Source organism: Ascidia mentula, chromosome 8, assembly GCF_947561715.1.
Source record: "Ascidia mentula chromosome 8, kaAscMent1.1, whole genome shotgun sequence".
Classification (NCBI taxonomy): Eukaryota; Metazoa; Chordata; class Ascidiacea; order Phlebobranchia; family Ascidiidae; genus Ascidia; species Ascidia mentula.
Window position 1 is genome coordinate 8,237,144 of NC_138573.1, and position 21,585 is coordinate 8,258,728.

Sequence of the window (21,585 nt, forward strand, 5' to 3'; positions counted from 1 at the left end):
GCAACATAAAAACGTAACCATGGGTTATGGAAATTATTGAATCGTATCGTAAAGCAGTCGGGCGTAACAGAATCTGGGAATGTTGTTTTGTTTCGTGCTTTGCTATGAACTTTGTCAGACGAAGTATACAGGTTCCTTTTGTTGCTAATCTTGCCAAACCAAGTGCTACATATACTGTCAACTATGGATGACGATGTATTCGATGAGGATTGCAGTGAAATGGCCATTATAAGCCAGGAGTGGAACAAAGTTCATGTTGCAAGGGAAAAGGTAACCGCAAATAAGACGTTCCAGTTGCCTTTGCCTGTATTTCCGTTTATACGCTTTTTCATTTTAAGGATGGGTATGTTATTGGAGCAACAGCTGGACAGAATGCAACAATACAAGATGGGTTTAATAATGGATTTAGGCATGGAATGATGTCATCTTTTCTCTTATCCCAAATAAAGGGAATTTTAAAGTAACAAATTAATGATTTGTCTATAGAATATTTCTGTTTGATCTTAAACCGAAGTTGTTATTCTCAGAGGAATTCTGGCGTACAGTGCAGCATATGAAGGGCATCCAATTACAGATGACATTGTTCTTGATGCAGAAAGAATTTTGCAAGAGATATCAAAAATTGAGACTAATCAAGTTGCAGAAGATTTTTTAGACATGCGAATCAAACCCAACAGTTTGTCATCACAGAGAGATTGCTCAAATAATTGTGTACGAAATGGAGAAATGCACGACTTATCTATTCTATCCTTAACAGAAGACAGAAGTTGTGCCATGGAAACAAGTGAAGATAAGTCAGCAACATGTGGAAAACATTGTACATGTTGTAAGTTAATGTTATTGACTTGTGTATTGCTAGTTATTTATGTCAGGAATTTGTCTAGATTCTGAAGATGTCATCATGCCAGTTGGTTCCAGTGAAATAACATTAAACCAAGCAAAAGAAGTGTTACTTCAATGCCCAGAAATAAGTCAAATTGTTCAGCAATGTAAAGATGTTCTAAGACGTTTGAAATGGTCTGACACTGTGCTTGATTTATTGTTATGACATATTGATTGTATAACTTGGTGCAATATCTTCAGCGTTTTAAAGTTGTTGTAATTGACTGTGGGTAAATAACCCCACAATTTTACCATACATACAATGAAATGGAATTTTAAACCCATAAACTCATTTTTTGCAAAGAAAACCTTTTGTGCGTCTTTTATTCACAAAGTGAGAGGCATGATACATCACAAAGTAAATTTAAGACATTAAATGGTGTACTGTTTACTTCTTTCCGGCCCCAACCTTTGCCTTGGCAGTACCCCTCAATTTCTTCTGTCTGTTCTTTCTCTCTTTTCTCTGCTTGCGCGACGGCTTGGAAATTGGCTCAGCTAACTTGTGGCGGACCAGTCTGTAGCGGGGTTCAATCTTTTTACAGTAATCCAAGTTGTCGTAGACCAGAGCAAAGCCACTGCTTTTGCCACCACCAAACTGGGTTTTAAATCCATACGCAATGATGACATCGGATGTGGTTTTGTACATTTTTGCAAGCTGCTCACGAACTGCCACTTTGCTGACAGTTGCTTTGCCTGGATGGAGGACATCAACGACCATCTGCTTTCGCTAAAAAGAAAAACATTATTAGTAAAATAGAGTATACGACCTAGCCTTTACACCAAAACTAAGCATTTAAGCAATAATAAGCTGCCAAATGAAGTTTAGCAAATGGTGTTAATTAGTAGTTTGCTTAAACAACACACATAGCTATTCGAAGTTTATATTATTCAATGCAATAAGCAAATGATTAAATATAGACAATGAACTGTTTATCAAGGTATATAAGGGATCTGTCCAACATGTGACGGTGACTGTAACACAGTCATCAATATCTATAATGTACTGTATCTTATGTTACCCCAGATTGGAAAACACTTTGTCAATTTACCAGCAATTAGCGCAATAAAAATTAATCAATACCATATACTCAAACCATGGCAATTTCGCGCAAATAACATTCGCCGAAAATAGTTACTAGTTACCAGCGCAAGATGCTAGCTTTCCAATCTAGGAGTTACTGTGTCAGATGGGTATAATTAGATAAACCGATCTCCAGTGATGAAACATAAGTAATTTTTTAACATGAGCGAATTCCATACCTGCAGAAGCCGGTTGGTCATAAACTTTCTCGTCCTTATAGTAACAGAACTCGCCATTTCTAAGCTAATTCAGCCTCCAACGACGTAAAAAAAGATCGACTCAACGCACTGCGAGTCCCGCATGCCTAGTATTCACACTTATTCAAACATAAGTTTTTGAAGTGAGGGGCAAACTATTACAAAAAGCGAAAACAGGATTTTGTCCATCGGGATCATGGATGAAAAGGACAAGTAAAGATATGCTTTTAACCTTTTCGAGAGTTGGATATGGACTCAACGACAGTAACCGAACGACAAAACAACAACTAAGAAATTGTATTTGTAAATTACTGTTAAAAAATTAATTTACGTCAATTGATTTTGCTTGAATTGATTTTATAAAGTATCAGATGTTTCCGCAAATATTGGTTTTGTCGAAAGTGTTTCTTGTGCGGTAAAGTTGAGTGTTGACAGTAAATTATGGGTAATGTTGTTCTTTTTGGTTGCGTGCTTGTTTGATGCTTTGCTGCATAAACTTGTTTTATTAGAAGTTTTGTTTCGTAGTCCAGGGATCTCAAATTTTTTTAAATCTAACTTTGATTCGGTGAACAAACTACGAAAAACACACGCCCAGCTTCTTTACATTCACAGTTTTTTGTTCCAAACGTATTGTATGTTCTTATAGTTGAGTTGCGGTGCAACAAAGGAAAAGGGCGATTGCAGTAAAAAGTAAAGTGGTGACACATTGGCTTGTAATGTTCTGTGTTTCACAATTTACACAAAATATTTCTTCAAATAATGTTATTTAGTGAAACACCGTTTATGAAACCCTACCGTAGCCACGTGTGTGTTTGCAGTGATGTTGTAATAGTGCAGGAACGCGGATGGTTTGTCCGAAGGTTTTGACGAAATTGCATCACCGCGACCCAACATCAAGTCACGCCAAGAAAGTCTTAGTCTGACACCAAGTTTGCTACAGGTCCCGTGTCACCGGTAATCCGTTCTTGGACCCAAGTTCGATCTGAGACCAAAACCGAGATCGGAACTGATCTGTGAGACCAAAAGTTACGATCTGTTTATTTGCGGAAAGAGTTGCAAATATTTAGGGCGACATCAAAGACGAGGAAAGTTACAAAAAAACGACGAATAAGACTAAGAGAAAGTAGCGCAAGTTGAAAAACGTAGCGAAAGCGAGATAGCTATATAGAGAATTAAGAGGAGCCTTGCGAAAGCCGGGGTGTAAATGTAAAGAGTTGAAAGCGGTTTCAAAAGACCAAACAAACTATTAAAATCTTCCGCATTATGACAAGCCAAATTTCCTAAAATAGTGTTGTGGATATGGTAAACAAAATAATATGTGAAAAACTCAACGCAATTTATCCAAAATATAAAAATGAATCATCGCATATGGGCGGAAGACAAGCAGTTTAATAACCCGTTAAGAAACAAAGCGTGCCTCTCCAACGTACTTAAGCAAAAAATGAACTTTCAAGTCTTTAACTTTGAAAAATCACCTTAAATTTCTATTGTAAGCACAACTTGCGAAATGCATGAAACCAAGTTCTGTCGCAGAGAAGGTTACGTTTTATCAGAAAATACCTTTTAACTGGACTTTTACAAAAGTTCAGGCATTTATTTTAGTCTGACAACCCTGCTTCGAGAAGCAGGAAAATATGCAATTTATGAAACAAGATCCTATTCTACAATTAAGCCTTTTTTTTCTTTCCCAAGCAAATAAAGCTGCTAATTAAGTTAGGATATATGCGCGATTAAAATCGTTGTCGGTTGCGAGCTATCTTTCATAAAAACGTAATGTTCTGTTTGAACGGATCTGCTGTAAAGGCTTTAAAATAAATTCGTTTGGCTGCTGCTGTGACTTACTAAAGTCTGCTTGCGTGATCTTGCTGTAGACTACGAAATTGACTCTACAAGCAGACTTATTAATTGAGCGACACGTAATTGCAATATCACTTGGCGTGAAATAAACGCTTTGTCTGAGCGCATTAGTGACTGAGGCAGTTGATATAAAAAGTGACCTTTAATACGTGATGGATTTATAGCGACCTAATTTTTGAAAGACTGTGCTTGCGTAGAAGCGCAATAAGAACCAGAAAACATGCTGATTGAGCGATAGTATAATTGCTGTGTTAGTTTGGTAGTTGGGTGGCAGATTGAATCTAAGCAGATAACATAGTAGTTAATTATAACAAGATGCAACAAACAAGGTCTGTCGTCGAGCCGGATGCCAAAAAGCTGTGGGAGTTCTGCAGGAACCCTCCGTCTGCATCATTCGTTTCGACTGCGTTCCAGTTAAATGAGGAATTACTTTGGGAAACATGCGTGGTGCTACAAGGCATTTCCGGCAATGTAAACGCACATACGAACAGCAGATTTTGAATTTTTTTCAATCCTCTCCCGTACTGGCCTCGGTGAACTAGAGCGTTGCGTCGGAGAATTTAAACGTACTAAACAAAAGTAGTTACTGCCCTGCGTCGTATAAAAATCCCCAAGACAAGAATGAAAGAACATGTTAAGTTTTCGAGCTTGCGTTTTGCTAAACAATACATGGCATTTGTAACCTTTACCACACATACAGCATTGGTTTTCTCTTATGCTACTTGCGTTTACTTGCTGTTGCATACTCCTCCACTCGGACAGAGTGGTGTTCCCAGTTAAAAACTGTGTGGGTTCGAGCAAGAAAGTTTTTAGTTTAAATTTAACACGTAAGATATCGCGTACTTGATGAAAATTATGTCTTGAAAATGTTAAACTACTAATGGGCCATTTGGAAAAACCCGAAATTCAGATCTATAACTGAGAGATTTAGAGGATACAATGGTTCCTGCCTAGCTACACCAATGGTTCTGAGCAGTATCCTTGGAATTTTTGTACACAAAGGCAAAAATCCTGTAGAAATTTTTGAAACATTTAAGATGTATTTGTACATGAAAATTATAAATAGCTGCATACTGATACATATTGCACTTGTATGGTTTGACAGTAGACACATACATGCATTGGCACAATAAATACAGTGATTTAAAAAATCAGGAAACTTAAATTCTATATTGAAAGCGCATTTTGAATGAAAGAAAATTCAATCCAACACTAGGCAATTAACAGAGAAACTTGTACTATTTGAAATCCTTCTGTAAAATGTTAAATGAAAAAGAAGGAAAATTTAAAAGGATGTAAAAAAATAACTAAAGCGATGGAACAGCTTCTTCTACATTACCAACAAAGGTAATCAGTCCACATTCACTGAAATTTACTAGGGCAGTACGAACATCTTCTCTGACTGTTGCCAGAACCAAAGTTATTTCTTGTCTTTTTAAATCTTCTGCCAGTTCTGAAATAGCCTGGATGACAGTGTAATCGTATGTTGATACTTGTTTAAAACTTATGGCCACAGTGGACACTTTTTCACAACTCGCTATAGCTTTTTCAATGTATGAAATGGTATATTCAGCTGATGGAAAATTCAGGCCATTTTTTACTTTAATTATTAGGAAAGTTCTATCCTCCCCATCTTCTTCAACAGAAATCGATTCCTTTTCAAAGCTTGGAATAGCTACTGGATACAAAAGTATAATTAGAGACACTGCAATTCCTGCCAAAATCCCGTACGGAATCTCCCAAAAGCACAACAAGAAAGTCACTGTAAGAGGTAAAAGGTCCAACTTTTTCGTGTACCACAGTTTTCTTACAGTCCCCAAATCAATCATAAAAACAACTGCACTAATAATTACAGCTGCAAGTGCTGCTTTCGGGATGTAATAAAAAAATGGTGTAAGCACAGCAAGTCCAATAATTACAACAATTCCAGTAAAAATCCCGCCAGCTGGTGTTTCCACTCCACTTTGTGCATTTATAGCCGTTCTAGAGAAGCTGCCTGTAATTGCATAGGAAGAGACAAAAGAGCTAATGATGTTGGCAGCACCTATTGCAATCATCTCTTGATTCAGGTCTAGTTTGTAGTTGTTTTTTCTGGCAAATGCTTTGCCAATAGCAACACTTTCCAATATACCCATCAATGGAACAATAATCAAGCCCACGCCAATTCGTTTTATCAAAGTACCAGCTGAAACAGTGGTATTGCCAACAGTTTCACTGAACGCTGGAGGTTTAAAACTTGGTAAACCTTTTTTAATTTCGCCAGTCAATGTGAGGCAATCTGTCACTTTACAAGTTGAAATATTTTGGGAGTGGATGGCAAATGCAATTGCCGCTGCACAAACTACTATGACAGCATTCCGTCCAATAGTAATGTACCAAATAAACTTTCTTGCCACATTTTGACACACAGAATTGGGGTCAAAGTCAGGAACATTTCTTCCCACGAACCTTAGCAATAAGAGCAAAACCATGCAGCTGAGACCAAGAATAATATCCCATACATTTGCATTTGGAATATTTTTGAATGTTTGTATCACCTCTGGTATGAATGAGCTAGAATTGGTCGATACACCAAGGATGTGTTTTACTTGGCCAAACCCAATAGTTATAGCAGCTGCAGAGGTAAATCCACTGACTACTGGTGCAGACAGAAACCACATTACAAATCCAAGGTGAAACAATCCCATTGCCAATTGTACACAACCACATAATAGTGTAAGAATAACAGCTTGCACTGGATCACCATTGCCATACTCTCTTACAAAAAGAGACATAATTGCGGTTGGTCCCAAGGTAATGTCTTTACTTGTTCCGAAAATACAGTAGATAAATCCACCCATAAAAGCACTGTAGAGGCCATATTGAACAGGCAAGTTTGCTATTTGAGAATAAGCCAGACCTTGTGGAATAACAGTAAGTCCCACTGTTAGTCCAGCAATCACATCACACTGCAGCCATTTAAGATTGTAGTTTGAAATCCACTTGCTGAAAGGAAAATAGTTTTTCAGGACAGATTTAACTTTGTCCAACTTCGGTTTCGATATTTTGTTAGGTAGAAGTGAACTTTCTTCACTCACGATTCTATCTGATTCTTCAGACATAGTTATTTTTACAGTAATCTGCAAAAAATAAAATAACTTTAAACAAAATGGCCTGCGAATCAGAACAAAATGAAATGTAAACAAAGGTGGTGACACAAGAATAACACGCATTTTTTAAGTTCTGCAAACAGCAAAAAAATTTTCACATCCTACGCAAGTTAATCATTGGCTTGCCTAGATACCGTGACCTAAATGACGTCACAGTGAATTTGTGTTTACATTAGACGTCAAAGGAATAGTACAACCAGCACAGAACGTTGAATTGTAAATATTTGTACAACAAAATATATCGATAAAGTGTTTTATACCTTCCATTGGAGATTAGATTTTTGCGGCAGACGATATATTGGCTACGAATTCTGCGTCGATGCTGCGATCAGTTGGCAAATCACTATGTTACAGTTAGAAAACTTGACCACCGAACGTTTCCGGGTGTTTTATACTCATTATTCGTAGATGCTTGGGAAACAACTGAACATGTCTAATAAACAGCAAACCACTAGGTAGGTGTAAACAACACTAGTACGCGGGGTGATTTCGACCAACATGTATTTCCCTGTGAGGTCCTTAATAATCTTGCGGTGGTTTAAATCAAACAATGTTTCTTAAGACATCACACCTCCGTATGAAGGTCACACAAATATTTGGCACATGACGGATCCTACTTAATTAAATGAACAAATCTGGCATAACTGTTTTAGTTGTGCAACCCTGCTACCATAGTAGCGTAGACTACAACATACAAGATACATCATAAAAGCTATCTGATTCGTTGTAAGATTTTACCACTTGGGTTTTTTGTTGCAAGATTTTTTGTACATGAAAAGTGAATGTAGGCTAATCATTGAAAAACATTCCAAGACAAAGTGAAGCATGACAAAAAAATCAATTTCTTGAAAAAGGGCACATTTTATAATATTTTGAAAATATTGCCATACAATAAGCTCGTATTGGAAACCCAGTGAACATAGGCTTGTTGGTTGATATACGCTGCGTGATTAATGCCACGAGCCCTTCGTCCAACTCCCGCTAATACAAATAAAACATATCCTCACTAAAACCATCAACGCAAAAGGAAACGTTTGATTTGATACATATTTTAGTTGGTGGGCACACAATATGATTTGTCTCCCCCCAAATCTATGATTTTTAATGTAAAACTTGTTTTCTTTATTTTAAAGATTGACGCGGATCTCCGCAGGTGGTTTGTAAGCATTTGCGCAAATGCAGCGAAGTCCCTGTACTGTGGATTCATTGAACCAAATAGCAGCAAACTCAAATCATACATAAATATTTGGGCGGGGCCTCAATAATCTAAACCAAAGTCCGGCGTTAAGTGCAAATTTTGCAGAGAACAGAAAATCCTAATTGACATTGAAGCGATTGTTTAAAAAACGAGTTTGAACCAACACAAAATTATAGATAACCATGATACTCTGAGTCATCATGTTGCTGCATTGTTGGTTTATTCACTTTGGATAATTATTATAGTGATTAACAAATTTTAATTACATATATAAATTTATTTTATTGTACAGGAAAATTATGCAAAAACAGAAATGTTATACACCATATAGTAACAACAAGTGTTGGTTGTACAGAGACCAATAAGTGGTCGTTAACAATGAATAGTTTTTTTTGCCGGAAGAGCTCTGTTTGCCTCATGAATGATACGTTTGTATCAAATAATTAGAGGATTTGGATCTGCGGAAGATCATCAAGTTTGCTCAGCAGTTGCTCATCCAAATTGATGATCATTCCCCTGTTTTCGATTCCAGCATAAAATCCAACCATGGAGTTTCCAATCGCATTCTATAAAACATATTTCTATTCAATAATTTCAAAAACGCATGAGCGTAGACAGATAATTCGGAAACTAACGCGATCAAAAACGTTGTCCAGAGTTTTCATGAGGCCTCCAATTTCATTGGAAAACATCAGGTCCAACACAGCGAAGGGCTTCCCTTTTTTCTCATTGACTTCAGAGTCATCCTGTATAAAACGTATATATCACTTTCTTGCCGTTACGTTTATCCACAAGTATCTCTATACCGTTATTGGCAAAGCTGCCTTCTGTTGATTAGACGCATTATCACCGGCAGCAATTGGTTCTTCCATCTAGCAATATATAATAAATTAAATCAAAAGATTTTTAAACAAATACTCAAAGGAAAAACAGACACATACGTTTTCGCCGACACTTGTGCTATCAAAGCTATGGTGCACTTCAACTTTAACAGTAACCAACTTCCCCTGGATGTTCTGCAAACGGCAGTTTTTGTTGTTAAAAACAAAAAACATCTTTGTCGAAAATATTCATACCGATTTGGAGCGTCTTTTACCAGGTTTCTCAACTCCAGTAAATTTTTCCTGCAAAATAAAACACAATATAAATAAAAAAGGACAGTTTATATTAAACTAAAAACTCAACACAGCTTTATGAAGTTTACCAGAGAAACTTCTTGTTCATCCGTCCCATGTGCTGCTTCTATCACTTCCAACTCTAGAGGCACAGCCTTCGATACTTGCCGCACTTTCTGCGACAAGGTAAAAAAAGTCAAAGCTAGATACGCAGTGTTACAGACAAACGTAAGTCTTACTTTTGTAGCACTCTTTCTTCCGAAGCAATTTCCCATTGTTTTCTTGTAAGATATCTTTAAAACTTCACCTTAATAAATATAACCTCTTTCCTCTTTGATTTACTACACTCTCAAAAATTTCCATTTTTGAAAACACATTTACTTGTCCATTGTTTTGAGTTGGTTGCGAGGATACGGTTCATTGTTACGTTTAACTTGTTTGGTGCCAGTCAATCGTCACAATTGCTACTTTATTGTACAACAAACCACTGCAATTGCCTGCATGATATGATATATATTGCTGTTAATGGTACAGGTCTAACGAACAAACTTGTTTTACCGCGATTTGATATATTTAACTAATTTTCTGAAGAATTGTAACGTTACAACCAGAAGGGAGTAGTGTAGGGCTAAAAGCAGAACGCGTGATCAACAGTACAGTCCAGAAACTTTAACATTCATTGGCATTTAAGGCGTATAGCACAGTAACAACATTTGGATAATATAACAATATCCTAACTTCCCTTTTTGTTTCCAGAGGATTAAAGTGTGGGAAACAAACTGTTTCAGCACAACATATTAAAACATGGAATGGAAACGCCGCAAAAAGTGCGTCGTCACGCATGAGTAAATGCATTGGTTTAAATGCGTATTTGGCGTTTTTGAGGGGGCTTAAAAACCTATTGAATAGAGCAAAATTTCTTTTTTAAAGAAACAAGAAGTTTGCTCCCTTGTCTTTTAAAATACGTGGATGATTTTGAGTAAATCGCGTCGCATCATTTTTTACAGCGATTTGCTGTCTACTGCCATTGGGGTCGAAATATAAACAAATAATTGCGCGCTTTTGCTGTTTGCAAGCATTGGAAGGCTGAAACCAGTAATATTATCACTTTGCTTGTTATGTCAAATCATAGAATGGAAACTCTTTTCGTCACGCATGAGTAACACTTTACGCAAAATGAAAAATGCATTGGGTTAAATGCGATTTTGGCGTTTTTCGGCGGCGAAAAAGTCTAAGTTAATGTAACCACAAGAATTTATTTAAATGTAATTCAAGTAGTTTCATCCTTAATCTTTTGAAATATGTGGATGATTTTAATTATGACGCGCTATAATGCACTTTTTGACCGTGTGTTACAAGTCACCTTACAGACTAAAAAAATGTTAATACGTCTTCGCGTCAACCTCAAAGATGACGTAAGACATGTAATTACGTCATACAAGTGATGACGTAATGTTTTAGATTTGCATATCTGCCTAAAAAGCAATCCTGGGATTCAGAAACCTAATATATGAACAAAACAGTCTGACCCAGAGGTCACATATTTGCAGTCATTATTGGGTATGTATCAAAATGTTTCATAACTCCGCTTTCTGTAAAGACATATGTTGGACAGATAGTGCAGTACTACATGAAGTAGTTTTTGGCCCAAAATGTCAGATTGTAGCCTTTGTAAACCAGATAAAATGGGGTCAAATTTTGCTGCTTAATTTTAAAGATTGTATTCACTTGGTTAACCATACTTAAATCTGGCCGTTTTCATCTTTTGTGCAAATAATATTAAATAATAAATAAATAGTGGTAACTTGTAACTATCTAAAAAATATTGATATAATTAAATAAATTCTTGTGTCATTTTTTATATTCCATTGGTTTTGAGCAATTCATGCCACATATGAGCCGATGCTCTGTGAATATTAATGAACTTGCTTTTGTTGTACTAGTAATCTACTTTATACATTTTTCCCACATATCACTGAGTTTTCTATTTGATTTCATTGTAAATATATGGTTGTATATTGGCATTTTTGTCCGAAATTTCGACTTTTAAGTGTTGATTAGTCTAATATCCCTGAGAAGAAAACAAATCAAATTGGATGGAAATCATTTTTGTCAAACTATTGCACACATAACAGAAGTATATTTTTTTACTCTTATCATAACAGTTGGTTGAATGCTTATGACACAGTTGAAAATATGTAATGTTTTGTTGAACTAAACATAATTGACTTTTGTTTCAGCCAAATTGGACCTTTATATATTAAAAATACCCTTTTTCACTAGTCATTTTTTTTCTTCGCAGATTAGTTTTAAGTAAAACACAACAGAATTTGATTTAGATATGTATTAAAAAGCTTCTGAGAGAAACATGTCATGTTGAAGAAAAAGATAAAAGTTTTCAGAATTTGCTCGTATGCAAACACTTATATACAAGTTATAGTTGGTTTACATTGGAAGTATTCCCACTGTCCTTGAGTATTTGCAAGCAATCAACATATATTATGTCAAGGCTTAACTTTTTTAAACCCATATTATGCACAAAAATGTTGTTTTGTGTTGGACTTTACTGGCAACATTTGCACTCAGCAGTATGAACATGGTGTTGGCTAGGTATTTCCTGATTTTAATAATTTGGTTCATTATAATATCTTCCTCTCCATCTTCATCAAGATACAGGAATCGCAGAAAAAAGCAGCCATACTATCGTTTGTCAAATGCCCTGTTTTTGCAAAATAAATATTCCCAAACAACCGCATTACTGTGTGCAGAGATACTGTCCTAGAAAAAAACATAATTAGCAATTAGTTGATTTTACATAACAAGCATAGTAGTTGATAATATTACTCGATTTAGCCTCCCAATGCTTGCAAACAGCAAAAGCGCGCAATTATTTGTTCATATTTTGACCCAAAAGGTAGTAGACAGCAAATCGCCGTAAAAAATGATGTGACACGATTTATTCAAAATCATCCACATATTTCCAAAGACGAGGGACCAAACTTATTGTTTTTTAAAAAAAGTTTTTAATTTTGTTCTATTTAATGGGTTTCTAAGCCCCTTAAAAAACACCAAAATCGCATTTAACCCAATGCATTTTTAATTTCGCGTAAAGTGTTACTCATGCGTGACGGCGCACTTTCAGCGGAGTTTCCATTCCATGTTTTAGTATTCTATGGTCATATCAACTACTTTGCTTGCTATTTTTTTCCCAGGATAGTATCTCTGCACACAGTAATGCGGTGTTTTGAGAATATTTATTTGAAAAAACAGGTCATTTTGACATAAAAGTTGACAAATGATAGCATGAATGACTGCTTTTTTCCGCGATTTCTGTATCTTGTTGAAGATGGATATTATAATGAACTAAATTATCAAAATCAGTTGAAATCAGGAAATACCAAGTTGGTACAGCTGAGCGCAAATGTTGCCGGTAAAATCCAGCACAAAACAACATTTTTGTGCACATGGGTTTGAAAAAGTTAAGCCTAGACAAAATATATGTTGATTGCTTGAAAATACTTAAAAGGCAGTGGGAATACTTCCAATATAAACCAACAAAAATTGGTATGTATGTGTTTACATGCAAACAAATTCTGAAAACTTTTCTCTTTTACCTTAACATGACATGTTTTTTTGGAATATACTCAGAAGCATTTTAATAAAGAAATATCTACATCACATTCTGTTGTGTTTTACTTATAACTGGTCTGCGAAGAAGAAATATAGTGAAAAAGGTTATATTTGTATTTATTAAGTTCCAATTTGGCAAAAACAACAGGCAATCGTGTTTAGTTCAACAAAATTTTATACATTTTCAACTGTGTCATGAGCATTCAACCAAGTGTTATGATAAGAGTAAATAAATATACTTCTCTTACATTGCAAAAGTTAAAAAAAAAACAATTTCCTTAAAAGATATCAGACTAATCAGCACTTAAAAGCCAAACTTTCTGACCAAAAAGCCAATATATAAAACCAAATATTTACCTACAAAAACATCAAATAGAAAACTCAGTGATGTATGGGAAATATATATAAATAAGGTTAATGATGCAACAAAAGCAGGTTCATTGCTATTCACAGAGCATCGGCTCATATGTGGCATGAATTGCTCAGAACCAATGGAAAATAAAAAGGTGGCACTAAAATTTATTTGATCATGTCTTTTTTTTAGATAATTACCAACATTTAGTAATATTTATTTATATAAAAAGATGAAAAAAGGCCAAATTTAAACATAGTCAACCAAGTAAATACAATTTGAAAAAATCAGCAAAATTTTGCCCTATCCTATCTGGCTTACCAAGGCAACAATCCGACATTTTTGGCCAAAATCTATTTAAACCACAATTTGCCCAACATATGTTTTTACATAAAGAGGATTAAAACAAAGGTATGAAACATTTTGTTACATATATATTCAATAATGACTGCAAAATTGTGACCTAGGGCTCTGTTTTGTTCAGATATTAGGTTTCTGAATCCCACAATTGATTTTGAGGCAGGTATGCAAATCAAAAAAATTACGTAATCACTTGAATGACGTAATTACATGTCTTACGTCATCTTTGAGGTTGACGCGACGATGTGTTGATAATTTTTCAGCATGTAAGGTTAGAAACACGCAGTTAAACAATATATTTTAGCGCGTTATATTCAAAATCATCCCGATATTTGTTAAGATTATGACAAAACTACTTGCATTTCACTTAAACCATTACACTATGTCGCATTAACTTAAAGTTTTGCCCCGCTATTTAAGCCAAAGACCAATGCATTTTCCATTTTGCATAAAGTGTTACTCATGCGTGACGAAAAAGATTTTCCGTTCCATTTTTTAGTTAGTAGTCTATGGTTTCAGCATAGTATACTCTATTTCAACGTTCTATGAATGAAGGGTACTTGTGCCTCGTTTCTCTCATTGCGGGTGGCGGTTTTCCTGCCCAATTGGGCTGTTTTTTTAAATCGAGTTGCGGGTTTTTTTACGGGCTGTGCCAGTGGTTTATATGACACATTCAACAAAACACTTTGAAACATTTTTACCTGGCAACGTTTGCTTTCATGGGATTTCGTTATGTATCCAGCTTGTGTGCGCTGTGTTGTCTTTTTTCAAATTTATTATTCGTGTTTTGCCTTTTTGAGAGTTTTCGTTGCTGTTTCAGAACCAAACACCAAGGCTTGCCTGCTGGATACCGTGACCTAAATGACGTCACAGCCAGTGCATTTGTGTTTACATGAGACATCAAAGGAATAGTACAACCAGCACAGATCGTTGAATTTTGAATACAATATATTGAACAAGTGTTTTATTCCTTCCATTGGAGATTAGATTTATGCGGCAGACGATATATTGGCTCTACGAATTCTGCGTCGATGCTGCGATCAGTTGGCAAATCACTATGTTACAGTTAGAAAACTTGACCACCGAACGTTTCCGGGTGTTTGATACTCATTTGTAGTTGCTTGGGAAACAACTGAACATGTCTAATAAACAGCAAACCACTAGGTAGTTGTGCACAACGCTAGTTACGCGGGGTGATTTTGACCAACATGTATTTTCCTGTGAGGTCGTTCATAATCGTGCATTGGTTTAGATACAAAATGTTTCTTAAGACATCTCCCCTCTGTAAAAACACAAATGTTTGGCACGTGACGAATACCTAAATGAACAACCAATATGTCATGATAACTGTTTGAGTTGTGCACCCCTGCCATCAGAGTAGGACAGGTCACAACATATGAGCTATTCAATTCGTTGTAAGTTTTACTACTTGAAAGTTTTTTGTTGCAAAATGTTACAAGAAAAGTGGACGTTTTTCAAAATAAACCGAATCATTGGAAAACATTCCAAGACAAACCAAAAGAACGATCAAATATCAGTTTAATTGCTATTAACAATAACTGCATAATGGAATCCCAGTGAACATACAGACCTATTGGTTGGTTTATGCTGTAATTAATGTCACGAGCCCGTCGTCTAACTCCCACTAATACAAACAAAATATACCCTCACCAAAGTTTAACGTAATTATTTCAGGAAGCGTTTTGTTTGTTACTTACACATCCGTTGATAAATGTACAATAGTTTGTAACATGGGCGGAAATCCTTGGGGGCCCAGGGGGCTTGTCCTCCTCAATATTTCAATTCGTGGGCGCATAACATGATTTGTTCCACCCCCAAAACTCAATGATCTTTAATGTTTGGTATTTTAACTCCCTCGAATATTATCAATCGAATCCGCTAAATTAATGAATTATTCGAAAGAAACAAAAAGAAAGTTTCTACATAACTCATCGTTTGCCTCTCTGTGAAGGTTCAAATATGCGCTCAATAGTCCAAGTCGCCAATTCTGTCGAAACGCCTTAACAGCCTATACCCAAGTTACGCTTTTAGTGTAAATTTTGTAGAGAACAGAAAATCCTAATTGACATTGAAGCGATTGTTCGAAAAACGAGTTTGAACCAACACGAAATTATAGATAACCATGATAATCTGAGTCATCATGTTGCTGCATTGTTGGTTTATACATCTTTGGATAATTATTATAGTGATAAACAAATTTTTATTACATATATATATTTATTTTATTGTACAAGAAAAATATGCAAAAACAGAAATGTTATTCGCCATATAATAACAACAAGTGTTTGTTGTACAGAGACCAAGTGGTCGATAACAATGAATAGTGTTTTGCCGGGAGAGCTCTGTTTGCCTCATAAATGATACGTTTGTATCAAATAATTAGACGACTTGGATCTGTGGAAGATCATCAAGTTTGCTCAGCAGTTGCTCATCCAAATTGATGATCATTCCCCTGTTTTCGATTCCAGCATAAAATCCAACCATGGAGTTTCCAATCGCATTCTATAAAACATATTTCTATTGAATAATTTCAAAAACGCATGAGCGTAGACAGATAATTCGGAAACTAACGCGATCAAAAACGTTGTCCAGAGTTTTCATGAGGCCTCCAATTTCATTGGAAAACATCATGTCCAACACAGTGTAGGGCTTCCCTTTTTTCTCATTGACTTCAGAATCATCCTGTACAAAGCGTATATATCACTTTCCTGCCGTTACGTTTATCCACAAGTATCTCTATACCGTTGTTGGCAAAGCCGCCTTCAGTTGATTAGACGCATTATCACCGGCAGCAATTGGTTCTTCCATCTAGCAATATACAATAAATTAAATCAAAAGATTTGTAAACAAATACTCAAAGGAAAAACAGACACATACGTTTTCGCTGACACTTGTGCTATCAAAGCTGTGATGCACATCAACTTTAACAGCAACCAACCTCCCCTGGATTTTCTGCAAACGGCAGTTTTTGTTGATAAAAACAAAAAAACATCTTTGTCGAAAATATTCATACCGATTTGGAGCGTCTTTTACCAGGTTTCTCAACTCCAGCAACTTTTCCCTGCAAAATAAAACACAATAAAGTTTAGTTATATCAAGTATACAACTTTAACAAAGTGGATATAAATAAAAAAGGACAGTTTGTATTCAACTAAACACGCAACACAGCTTTATGAACGTTACCAGAGAAACGTCTTGTTCATCCGTCCCGTGTACTGCTTCTATCACTTCCAACTCAAGAGGCACAGCCTTCGATACTTGCCGCACTTTCTGCGAAAAGGTAAAAAAGTCAAAGCTAATACGCAGTGTTACAGACAAGCGTAAGTCTTACTTTTGTAGCACTCTTTCTTCCGAAGCAATTTCCCATTGTTTTCTTGTAAGATATCTTTAAAACTTCACCTCAATAAATATAACCTCTTCCCTCTTTGATTTACTACACTCTAAAAATTTCCATTTTTGAAAACACATTTACTTGTCCATTGTTTTGCGTTGGTTGGGTGGATACCGTTCATTGTTACGTTTAACTTGTTTGGGATCCAGTCAAACGTCACAATTACTACTTTATTGCATGACAATAAACCCCTGCAATTGCCTGCATGACATGATATATTGTTGTTACTGGCACAGGTCTAACGAACAAACTTGTTTTACCGCGATTTAATATATTTAACTAATTTTCTGAAGAATTGTAAAGTTACAACCTGAATAAAGTAGTGTAGGGCTAAAAGCAGAACACACGCAAAAGCATGCAGTATCAACAGTACAGTCCATGAACTTTAACATTCATTGGCATTTAAGGCGTATAGCACTGTGACAAAATATGGACAATTTAACAAAATTCTAAACTTATTTTTTACTTACTGGGAGATTAAATTGCGGAAATCAATCTTTTTAAATGTTCTGTAGATTAAAGGTACTTGTGCCTCGTTTATCTCATTCCGGTGTTGTCAGATCAGCGGTCAGTAGTTAGTAGTCTATGGTTTCAGCATAGTATACTCTATTTCAACGTTCTATGAATGAAGGGTACTTGTGCCTCGTTTCTCTCATTGCGGGTGGCGGTTTTCCTGCCCAATTGGGCTGTTTTTTTAAATCGAGTTGCGGGTTTTTTTACGGGCTGTGCCAGTGGTTTATATGACACATTCAACAAAACACTTTGAAACATTTTTACCTGGCAACGTTTGCTTTCATGGGATTTCGTTATGTATCCAGCTTGTGTGCGCTGTGTTGTCTTTTTTCAAATTTATTATTCGTGTTTTGCCTTTTTGAGAGTTTTCGTTGCTGTTTCAGAACCAAACACCAAGGCTTGCCTGCTGGATACCGTGACCTAAATGACGTCACAGCCAGTGCATTTGTGTTTACATGAGACATCAAAGGAATAGTACAACCAGCACAGATCGTTGAATTTTGAATACAATATATTGAACAAGTGTTTTATTCCTTCCATTGGAGATTAGATTTATGCGGCAGACGATATATTGGCTCTACGAATTCTGCGTCGATGCTGCGATCAGTTGGCAAATCACTATGTTACAGTTAGAAAACTTGACCACCGAAAGTTTCCGGGTGTTTGATACTCATTTTTAGTTGCTTGGGAAGAAACTGAACATGTCTAATAAACAGCAAACCACTAGGTAGGTGTGCACAACACTAGTTACGCGGGGTGATTTTGACCAACATGTATTTCCCTGTGAGGTCGTTCATAATCGTGCATTGGTTAAGATACAAAATGTTTCTTAAGACATCTCCCCTCTGTAAAAACACAAATGTTTGGCACGTGACGAATACCTAAATGAACAACCAATATGTCATGATAACTGTTTGAGTTGTGCACCCCTGCCATCAGAGTAGGACAGGTCACAACATATGAGCTATTCAATTCGTTGTAAGTTTTACTACTTGAAAGTTTTTTGTTGCAAAATGTTACAAGAAAAGTGGACGTTTTTCAAAATAAACCGAATCATTGGAAAACATTCCAAGACAAACCAAAAGAACGATCAAATATCATTTTAATTGCTATTAACAATAACTGCATAATAATCCCAGTGAACATACAGACCTATTGGTTGATATACGCTGTGATTATTGTCACGAGCCCGTCGTCTAACTCCCACTAATACAAACAAAATATACCCTCACCAAAGTTTAACGTAATTATTTCAGGAAACGTTTTGTTTGTTACTTAAACATCCGTTGATAAATGTACAATAGTTTGTAACATGGGCGGAAATCCTTGGGGGTGCAGGGGGCTTGTCCTCCTCAATATTTCAATTCGTGGGCGCATAACATGATTTGTTCCACCCCCAAAACTCAATGATCTTTAATGTTTGGTATTTTAACTCCCTCGAATATTATAAATCGAATCCGCTAAATTAATGAATTATTCGAAAGAAACAAAAAGAAAGTTTCTACATAACTCATCGTTTGCCTCTCTGTGAAGGTTCAAATATGCGCTCAATAGTCCAAGTCGCCAATTCTGTCGAAACGCCTTAACAGCCTATACCCAAGTTACGCTTTTAGTGTAAATTTTGTAGAGAACAGAAAATCCTAATTGACATTGAAGCGATTGTTCGAAAAACGAGTTTGAACCAACACGAAATTATAGATAACCATGATAATCTGAGTCATCATGTTGCTGCATTGTTGGTTTATACATCTTTGGATAATTATTATAGTGATAAACAAATTTTTATTACATATATATATTTATTTTATTGTACAAGAAAAATATGCAAAAACAGAAATGTTATTCGCCATATAGTAACAACAAGTGTTTGTTGTACAGAGATCAAGTGGTCGATAACAATGAATAGTTTTTTTACTGGAAGAGCTCTGTTTGCCTCATATATGATACGTTTGTATCAAATAATTAGACGACTTGGATCTGTGGAAGATCATCAAGTTTGCTCAGCAGTTGCTCATCCAAATTGATGATCATTCCCCTGTTTTCGATTCCAGCATAAAATCCAACCATGGAGTTTCCAATCGCATTCTATAAAACATATTTCTATTTGATAATTTCAAAAACGCATGAGCGTAGATAGATAATTCGGAAACTAACGCGATCAAAAACGTTGTCCAGAGTTTTCATGAGGCCTCCAATTTCATTGGAAAACATCATGTCCAACACAGTGTAGGGCTTCCCTTTTTTCTCATTGACTTCAGAATCATCCTGCTGTACAAAGCGTATATATCACTTTCTTGCCGTTACGTTTATCCACAAGTATCTCTATACCGTTGTTGGCAAAGCCGCCTTCAGTTGATTAGACGCATTATCACCGGCAGCAATTGGTTCTTCCATCTAGCAATATACAATAAATTAAATCAAAAGATTTGTAAACAAATACTCAAAGGAAAAACAGACACATACGTTTTCGCCGACACTTGTGCTATCAAAGCTGTGATGCACATCAACTTTAACAGCAACCAACCTCCCCTGGATTTTCTGCAAACGGCAGTTTTTGTTGATAAAAACAAAAAAACATCTTTGTCGAAAATATTCATACCGATTTGGAGCGTCTTTTACCCGGTTTCTCAACTCCAGCAACTTTTTCCTGCAAAATAAAACACAATAAAGTTTAGTTATATCAAGTATACAACTTTAACAAAGTGGATATAAATAAAAAAGGACAGTTTATATTAAACTAAAAACGCAACACAGCTTTATGAACTTTACCAGAGGAACTTCTTGTTCATCCGTCCCGTGTACTGCTTCCATCACTTCCAACTCAAGAGGCACAGCCTTCGATACTTGCCGCACTTTCTGCGAAAAGGTAAAAAAGTCAAAGCTAATACGCAGTGTTACAGACAAGCGTAAGTCTTACTTTTGTAGCACTCTTTCTTCCGAAGCAATTTCCCATTGTTTTCTTGTAAGATATCTTTAAAACTTCACCTCAATAAATATAACCTCTTCCCTCTTTGATTTACTACACTCTCAAAATTTCCATTTTTGAAAACACATTTACTTGTCCATTGTTTTGAGTTGGTTGCGAGGATACCGTTCATTGTTACGTTTAACTTGTTTGGGGTCCAGTCAATCGTCACAATTACTACTTTATTGTACAACAAACCACTGCAATTGCCTGCATGACATGATATATTGTTGTTGCTGGTATGGTATAGGTCTTGTTTTACTGCGATTTGATGTAATTAATTAATTTTCTAAAAAAATATAACGTTACAACCTGAAGGAAGTAGTGTAGGACTAAAAGCAGAACGCGTGGTCAACAGTACAGTCCATAAACTTTAACATTCATTGGTATTTAAGGCGTTTTGCACAGTGACAACATTTGGATAATATAACAATATCCTAACTTTCCTTTTTCTTCCAGAGGATTAAAGTGCGGAAACAAACTGTTTTAGCATCGAATACTAAAACATGGAATGGAAACACCGCAGCCAGAAAGTGTGTCGTCACGCATGAGTAACACTTTACGCGAAATGGAAAATGCACTGGGCAAAATACGATTTTGACGTTTTTTAGGGGGCTTAAAAACCTATTAAATCGAGCACAATTTAAATCTTTTTTGAAGAAACAAGATGTTTGCCCCCTCTTTCAAAATAAGTGGATGATTTTTAATTAATCGCGTCGCATCATTTTTTACAGCGATTTGCTGTCTACTGCCATTGGGGTAGAAATATGAACAAATAATAGCGCGCTTTTGCTGTTTGCAAGCATTGGAAGGCTGAAACCAGTAATATTATCACTTTGCTTGTTATGTCAAATCAACTACTTGCTTGCTACTT

The 21,585-nt window shown here is 35.9% G+C and overlaps 3 protein-coding genes across 3 annotated transcripts; 1 reads left to right on the forward strand and 2 right to left on the reverse strand.

Moving 5' to 3' along the window:
- The first annotated feature begins 81 nt into the window (after positions 1-81).
- On the forward strand, positions 82-1,198 carry LOC145910372 (uncharacterized). Its single transcript, XM_082997470.1, has 4 exons — positions 82-270; positions 339-460; positions 528-826; positions 885-1,198. The coding sequence occupies exons 1-4, from the start codon at positions 184-186 to the stop codon at positions 1,046-1,048; spliced, it is 672 nt and encodes a 223-aa protein (XP_082853596.1). The 5' UTR covers positions 82-183; the 3' UTR covers positions 1,049-1,198.
- LOC145910373 (small ribosomal subunit protein eS24-like) lies at positions 1,191-2,279 on the reverse strand. Its single transcript, XM_082997471.1, has 2 exons — positions 2,143-2,279; positions 1,191-1,609 (listed from the first exon to the last, which is right to left on the reverse strand). The coding sequence occupies exons 1-2, from the start codon at positions 2,197-2,199 to the stop codon at positions 1,271-1,273; spliced, it is 396 nt and encodes a 131-aa protein (XP_082853597.1). The 5' UTR covers positions 2,200-2,279; the 3' UTR covers positions 1,191-1,270.
- Positions 2,280-5,076: 2,797 nt separating this feature from the next.
- LOC145911306 (sodium-independent sulfate anion transporter-like) lies at positions 5,077-7,121 on the reverse strand. The gene has a single exon (XM_082998607.1). It carries the CDS (start codon positions 7,116-7,118, stop codon positions 5,325-5,327), a length of 1,794 nt encoding a protein of 597 aa, XP_082854733.1. The 5' UTR covers positions 7,119-7,121; the 3' UTR covers positions 5,077-5,324.
- Positions 7,122-21,585: the final 14,464 nt, after the last annotated feature.